Here is an 8,316-nt window from a genome sequence, read left to right on the forward strand (position 1 = left end):
AACGGACGTTTCGTGTCGGACCAGTTTCTATGGGGGAGCAAAGGACTGTGGATTCACTCTGCCAAACCGTGTTGGCGTGCATCTAAGGCTACGTTTAGACGAGCGTTTTGTGAACAGAAACCGCAAAAGTCGTTTTGCGGTTTCACTTTTAATTTTACGTTTAGACGAGCGTTTTGGGGTGGAATTCTCCGTGCAGACGACGCTGTAACGACGGAGCCCCGCTGTCACACGATTGGCGCATATGTCACATGACGTGCTGTGAAGACCCGCCCTACTCTGCCTCTGATTCGCAGACTGTGGATGGGGAATGTGATTGGACCAAAGCAGAGTCACTCACAGACAGTGGGTCCACTCACGCCGCGGGACAGATTCTTGTGTATTTAACCCTTTCACTGCCACACGACAGCCGGTTGTGTGATAGTAAAGGGTTAATCTTCTGTCGTGTGGCAGTGAAAGGGTTAAAAGTACTGCCAATGTAGCCTTCAGGTGATCTCCGTTGATATAGTCAGACATACTTGCTTAGTTTACGTCTCGGCTACTGGCGCATACCTGCTACCTGTGACGTAAGCAGTACGCGCGACCAGAGCCGTGACAAACCTTTCGTCATCGTTTTAACAGATTTATACGGTTTGACAGTTTAGACGAAAGTGCAAAGCTTTTGCGTTTCTAGGAATTCCACCCTGGAAGGTAGTCTCACTTTTTTGCGGTTTCACCCCGTAAAAACGCCGTTTCCGTATAAACGAAAGGCACATCCGAAAAAATATTTTTGCGGATTCACCTGCTAGCGTTTCCGTCTAAACGGGGCCACAGTCACGAAAGGGGCTAGTCGCACCTTGTGCACCGAAAGGCTCTTTAAAACACCACAAGAAGCATTCTTACAAAAAATCTAGTCCCTTGGCAGGTACAAAAAAAAAACTCACCACGAACACACCTGGTTTTAAACCAAGGCTTTGGTTGATCAACTAATCAAGAGCAGCTGCATCAATTAATTCCCGACGAACGAGAGTTTTCCTTTACATTTTATATTTACATTTATGTCCACACGAATCCAGATCTTTTGCAAAACGCACATTTTCTTCCACGTTTGGGCCTTTCATCCACACACGTAAACAGTGTTTTCAGAAACATAAACGGAGATTTTCAAAAACACTTTTTTTTTTTTTTTTTTTTTTTTTTTACTTTGGCCATTTCCCTGGCTCTTTTATACGTTTATCGCATTTATACTTTGGTCAAGTTCGACCGACAGAAGCAGGCTGAAAGGGTTCAGATGGGGGGGAAGACACTCTGGGAAAGGCACGGCTGCCGTCCGGGATTCGAACGCGCTCAGCCCCAGATCCGTGACGAGCACGGTTGTCCACGGCGCTGAAATAGCACTCGCGGTACGTGGTGAGCTACTGGAGCTCCCCCAAAAACACATTTTAAAGTGAAGATTTTCCAAAATATCGGTTCAGTGGATCCGTGTAGCCACTGTAAACGCATAGTCTAGATAAACGATGATGTCACAGCTCACTACGCATGCTCAGACTGTTGTTCTATGGCAATAGGCGCCTGTAGCCTTGAAGCGCATGAAGGTAATAACAATGGACAGCGCCTGGTGCTGAAATGGCAGACAGAAGTATACAGTTTCTTCCCCCTCGAATGTATATATTTTCTTTTATTGATCTCTGCCTCTTAAGCAGTACTGTATATTTGTATATCTTGTATTATAAATGTCTGGATGTAACAGTACTGTATTATATCTACTCCAGTGCCCTGACAGATTCGGCCATCAGACGTTGCTTGCGTGTAACGGAGATGTATCTGTTATTTAGTTAGGCCTACTGGACATTTTCGTTGACATAATTTATTTTTGTTTATATTTATTAAGTTAATATAAACCGTGTTTCGAAGGTTTTTGAGGTTGTTAAATACACGCTTTTGATTTATTTAAGTGGCGAGTGACGTTTTATTCCTTGTCCGCTTATTTCTCACCGGAGAGATCTATGCAATGTTGAGATCACAATATCCCGATTCCGAAACAAAATAAGGCGAGCCCTTATCACAAACTGTCCCAAAGATATTTAATGTTTTGCTAAACATGTCTAGTGTTGCGCCCGGCTTCAGTTAAAAGCCAAATTGCATTCTAAATTTAGTTAATAGACGCCAGACAGAAGAACAACACCAGAGCGCATCAGGTGCAGACGCTCTTCTGTCTGGCGGCTATTAACACAATTTAGAATTTGCTATTTGGTCTAAAGCCGGGGGACATTGTATCTGTCAATCGTCCTGTCCGCTCGGTACCGCTATAGTATTTGAGATATCGCGTATCGCCACCTACTCGCCCAGCATGCTTGTTGGAGCAATTTATATGCGTTTATGTGTTTGTGTCTGGATCAAGTTTTTTTCGTGTGGACGAGGATAATTTTTTAAACGGAGCCTGAAAATATCCGTTTTGCAAAATATCCAGATACGTGTGGACATGGCCTTAAGGCCTCTGCATGCTACAGAAACTGCAAAGCAACTGCAACACAACATCAGCGCGACTTCAACGCATACATGTTGCAGAGGGCCTTGTAGACTGTGTTGCAAGGATGTTGCGTACCTCTCCCCAAAATCTAATCTGAACAACCGTTGCGTTGATATTGCGTAGCAGTGATTGGTTGGTAGTGAATGGGGGCGGGGCTGCCTGTCACTTCTAGTGTTCCTGGCTCGAGACAAAAAAAATACTTACTGACAGGTGTAGCTCGATAGCTTACAGAGTGGATTGTCATTTATAAGATTTAAAATTGAATTAAACACAGGAACGGATAGCAGAGGAGGTCCGAAAGTACCAACATTTATATAATAGCGCATCTAAAGACTATATGGATAGTAACATGACCATGAATTCTCTGCGTCTTCGACACACTCTCTCTCTCCTGGCAATTAAAATAAGCAGCTCTTCCTCCTCGTCGTCAATAGCCTGTTGCTGTAACGGATGTATTTGCATCTGCACATTAACGTCCATCCCATTAAAGTAAAACCAACTTTAGTTAACGTAAAATGAAAGTTACCTAAACTATAAAACGAATCTAAAATAATGAACTAACTAAGTTAACTAACAACTTAACTTAACTAAAGTAGATATAACTATATTACACTATATACAAGAACACAAGCGAAAACAAACATAAACAGGGCTATTATTATACTAACGTATGGTTGAGAAGGGAAATCCGTTATGTAATTGCTAGAGTGTGCAGCGGGGCTGGGCGCGTGCCGCACATCCGGGGTACAATGTTGCATCATAGGCTGCGCGTTGATGTTGCAGAAGCATAAAGGCAGAGTGTCTGCAACACCGTTGCGTTGTCGATGTTGTGTTGCAGTTGCTTTGCAGTTTCTGTAGCATGCAGAGGCCTTTAGTCATTTAGCTGAACGCTTTTATCCAAAGCGACTTACAAGTTCTGTACGACAAGACAGCAAGAAGGGTACAACTCTATCAGCTGAGTAACAATGTTCATCAAAGTGTTCAGTGCTACAGTGTAGGTGAATGTTTTAAAGGTGAATGTTTAAAGTGTTGTGTGTGCATGTGGATGTTTTAAAGGTGAATGTTTAAAGTGTTGTGTGTGCATGTGGATGTTGAAGGTGAATGTTTAAAGTGGATGTCGTGTGCAAAAAGGTTTGTGTATAATTCGTCCGGCTAACGTACCCAACATACCACGACCCCATTGACCTTTGACCTTGTGTTCCCGTGTGCAGGAGCCGGAGAGAAGGGCGTGAAGGTGGAGCTGAACAAGCCGTCTGACCCCAGCTAGTGACCACCCCCCCCACGCCCCCTCCATGCAGCCCACTCTGTCCTGAGAGTGGCCTATACAGCGAGCGTGCACGTGTGTGCGTGCGCACGTGGCAGAAACCAGAGACTCGATGCGACGGTATGTGGGCGGAACCACGTTTGTACGGAGTCCAGGGAAACGAAAGGCCCCCGCGGAGTTCTCCCCTACGACTGGAACCCGGGCGACCCAGCTGACGTTGAATGTGATGTCGTTGTACTTTTGCAAGGGACTGTTCTTTCTTAACTTTTTTTTTTTGCCTTTTTACGGTGAAGAATGCTGACGTTTTAAAGGATAAACTCAGGTTATTAGCGACCTAGACCCTATTTTTCCCGGTCATACTGTCAAATTCGACGGCTGAATGAATTGTGTTTTTTTTGTTTGTTTTTTTTTTGCTCCGGATGGTGACTTGGGGGTCTAGGCTGAGAATAACCAAAATAAGCCTTTTTTCTAGGGGAGGTTTTTTAGCAGACCTGGGTCAAAAAGTATTCGCAAATGACACCAAATCGGAATGTAGGTGAACCGAGGGTCGTCACGGGGCTTGGCGATAACGCGGCAGCACGTGTAGAAACTCTAAACGTTACTATGGTAACACGGGCAGCAAGCGTAGAAACTCTAACCGTTACTATGGTAACACGGGCAGCAAGCGTAGAAACTCTAAACGTTACTATGGTAACACGGGCAGCAAGCGTAGAAACTCGAAACGTTACTATGGTAACACGGGCAGCAAGCGTAGAAACTATAAACGTTACTATGGTAACACGGGCAGCAAGCGTAGAAACTCGAAACGTTACTATGGCAACACGGGCAGCAAGCGTAGAAACTATAACCGTTACTATGGCAACACGGGCAGCAAGCGTAGAAACTCGAAACGTTACTATGGCAACACGGGCAGCAAGCGTAGAAACTATAACCGTTACTATGGTAACACGGGCAGCAAGCGTAGAAACTATAACCGTTACTATGGTAACACGGGCAGCAAGCGTAGAAACTCTAAACGTTACTATGGTAACACGGGCAGCAAGCGTAGAAACTATAAACGTTCGATGATCGCGACGCACCGCTTGAGCTCGGAGGAAGACATTCGAAGCAGCGCGACGGTTGCAAACCACTGAACCCGTCGCGGCGACAGAGAAACCCCTCCCGCCTGCTTTCCCCGGCGCTTAGACGAAAGTAACCTGCCCGACAGCGGAGAATGAAGCGCTCCTCCTCAAGTTCCCTACGCGGCCCCCCCGTGAGTGTCCAGAGAGGAACTCCTCCCCTTCGTGGGATTATTAGGTTCAGAGTTCGCCCTGCGGTGTCGGCCTTAACCCTGTGTTGTCCTTAACCCTGTGTTGTCGGACTTAACCCTGCGGTCACCTCGGTGCGACCAGCTGAGAGAGTCGATCACCTCGGTGCGACCAGCTGAGAGAGTCGATCACCTCGGTGCGACCAGCTGAGAGAGTCGATCACCTCGGTGCGACCAGCTGAGGGAGTCGATCACCAGCTGAGGGAGTCGATCACCTCGGTGCGACCAGCTGAGGGAGTCGATCACCAGCTGAGGGAGTCGATCACCTCGGTGTGACCAGCTGAGGGAGTCGATCACCTCGGTGCGACCAGCTGAGGGAGTCGATCACCTCGGTGCGACCAGCTGAGGGAGTCGATCACCTCGGTGCGACCAGCTGAGAGAGTCGATCACCAGCTGAGGGAGTCGATCACCTCGGTGCGACCAGCTGAGAGAGTCGATCACCAGCTGAGGGAGTCGATCACCTCGGTGCGACCAGCTGAGAGAGTCGATCACCTCGGTGCGACCAGCTGAGGGAGTAGATCACCTCGGTGCGACCAGCTGAGAGAGTCGATCACCAGCTGAGAGAGTCGATCACCTCGGTGCGACCAGCTGAGAGAGTCGATCACCAGCTGAGGGAGTCGATCACCTCGGTGCGACCAGCTGAGAGAGTCGATCACCTCGGTGCGACCAGCTGAGAGAGTCGATCACCTCGGTGCGACCAGCTGAGAGAGTCGATCACCAGCTGAGGGAGTCGATCACCTCGGTGCGACCAGCTGAGAGAGTCGATCACCTCGGTGCGACCAGCTGAGAGAGTCGATCACCTCGGTGCGACCAGCTGAGAGAGTCGATCACCAGCTGAGGGAGTCGATCACCTCGGTGCGACCAGCTGAGAGAGTCGATCACCTCGGTGCGACCAGCTGAGGGAGTCGATCACCTCGGTGCGACCAGCTGAGGGAGTCGATCACCTCGGTGCGACCAGCTGAGGGAGTAGATCACCTCGGTGCGACCAGCTGAGAGAGTCGATCACCAGCTGAGGGAGTCGATCACCTCGGTGCGACCAGTAGAAGAGTAGGATCTTGAGCCCAGAGTGCGTTTTGTCGTTGTGACGTCGAGCTGATTTACCCTGTGATCCTGGAGTGTTGGTTGGTTTGAATGCGCTTGGCGTGCCCAGCGGGGTGGAGCTGATTTACCCTGTGATCCTGGAGTGTTGGTTGGTTTGAATGCGCTTGGCGTGCCCAGCGGGGTGGAGCTGCGTCAGGCAGGTTTATTGGTCACAATGTATTTTGATTGTCTACTTGTCCTGTGTGACGAACTCCACCCGGCTGATATTCTTAAAAGGGCAATGCCACAGTTATTTTTTTTGCGCGACCCGAATGTGGTTTATATTATAGCGTTGCTAGAAGGTCTGAATTAAAAACCCTTTCAGTGCAGCCCCAAGATTTTACACCCCAGTGACATCACTGATGGGATGCTTCTCTCTCTCTCTCTCTCTCTCTCTCCTGGCTGTAGGAGAGAGTGCTGTGTTGTTCTGACTGAACTGTCCTGGTGACACGAGAACAACACATGTGATCTCTTCAACCCGGTGGCATTCCCCTTTTGGAAGCAGGTTTTATTCAAATAAACTAGGGATGTCCGATATTATCGGCCGATATTGGCATTAAAATGTAATATCGGAAATGATCGGTATCGGTTTTCAAATTCTTATTTTTTTTACATTTATTTAACCTTTATTTACCCAGGCAAGCAAGTAAGAACAAATTCTTTTATTTATTGTGAAAAGTATGCATAATGTTGTGTTAATTCCACAACAAGAGATAATATGTAATGTTAATTACCTGAAATTATTCAGTTTTTTTGGGGGGGAAACCCTGCATTTATCGGTATCGGTTGATATCGGTATCGGAAATTAAAAGTTGGACAAAATCGGTATATCGGTAAAAAAGCCAATATCGAACATCCCTAAAATAAACGCTTTAGAATGATTTGCGAAAATACTATTTGACCCACGTCTGGTTTTAGTGAAATAAATTCCAGCCCAGAAAGACTGTTCCATCTTTCAGATTTTACATGATATTGGTTATTAATGCAGTAAGTTCCTAAACGGTACCGTGTTCTACATGCGCTTGTTGTGTAAATGCTTTTTACATGGAATGAGCTGTTAATATTGTTCTTGAGTTTCCAGTAACATGAGAATTAAAGAAAAACAAAACAAAAAAGTGATTTGTAATGATTTGGTTTAATTTCGGGTTCAGCTGCGATACTTTGGAATAGTATCGCAGAGAAGTATATATAATATATATATATATATATATATATATATATATATATATATATATATATATATATATGCATTATGTGTATAGAAGTATATGCATTATGTATATATAATATATATATACATTATGTATATAGAAGTATATATGCATTATGTATATATAATATATATAAGCATTATGTGTATATAATATATATATTATATATATGCATTATGTATATTGTTTATTGTTATTTGCACTTACAAACATACATTCTGGAATAAAAGAAGTAAAAGAAGAACAGTTCAAATGTGCAGAAATGGCAATGAGAGTCCGCGCTGGCAGGTGAAAAGATGTGACAGGCTGCCTCCTCGTGTATCGGAGGGGACACGTGATGCAAGGCTTCTATCCTCCCTAAAACCGGCCAGTGGGGGGCACATGCGAGCTACGTTCAAGACAGGGGAGGGGAGAATTGGCACAGCGGAATTGGGACGGGAGAAAAATAGAAAACGAGGAGGAAAAAGTGGATAAAAAAATAAAAACAATGTATTTGACAAAAACTCCACCAAACAATGTTTCCGACGAGCTGTAATGAAACTAAAACCGGAGGAAGGACTCCTGCCAACCGTTAGTCACGCAGTACGTCACGCAAAGCCACGGCTAAACTCCATGAAAATGTTGCTTTATTTAGAGGAGGCTAAAGAGCCTCGCTCCGTCGTCACGGCAACCGCGGTACACGACAACACACACACACACACACACACACACACACACACACCGGAGGAGCGCGGGGCGCTTTCCGACAGTTGTTGAAAACAATCAAGACGGGGAGCGGGGAGTGGGAACCAACGGCCAGCCCCCCCCCCCCATGGACACATATATGGAACACGAGACGAGTCATAAAAACATTTAGCGTCTATAAGGAAGCAGGAGATTTCCTCTCGCGGAAAAGAGATAAAGAAAAAGGAATGCATTATGAGTTTTCGTAATAAGAGGGGGGGGGGGT

At 46.0% G+C, this 8,316-nt stretch overlaps 1 protein-coding gene across 1 annotated transcript in view; it reads left to right on the forward strand.

Moving 5' to 3' along the window:
- egln1a (egl-9 family hypoxia-inducible factor 1a) overlaps nucleotides 1-5,266 on the forward strand; it is a 96,641-nt gene extending 91,375 nt beyond the window's left edge. Inside the window, exon 5 of the mRNA XM_084321063.1 lies at nucleotides 3,718-5,266. Within this exon, the coding sequence (XP_084177189.1) occupies nucleotides 3,718-3,773 (56 nt within the window). The 3' untranslated portion in view covers nucleotides 3,774-5,266. The remainder of the gene's footprint in view (nucleotides 1-3,717) is intronic.
- The last annotated feature ends 3,050 nt before the right edge of the window (nucleotides 5,267-8,316 follow it).

This window comes from Notolepis coatsorum (genome assembly GCF_963971535.1).
Source record: "Notolepis coatsorum genome assembly, chromosome: 9".
NCBI classification, from domain to species: domain Eukaryota; kingdom Metazoa; phylum Chordata; class Actinopteri; order Aulopiformes; family Paralepididae; genus Notolepis; species Notolepis coatsorum.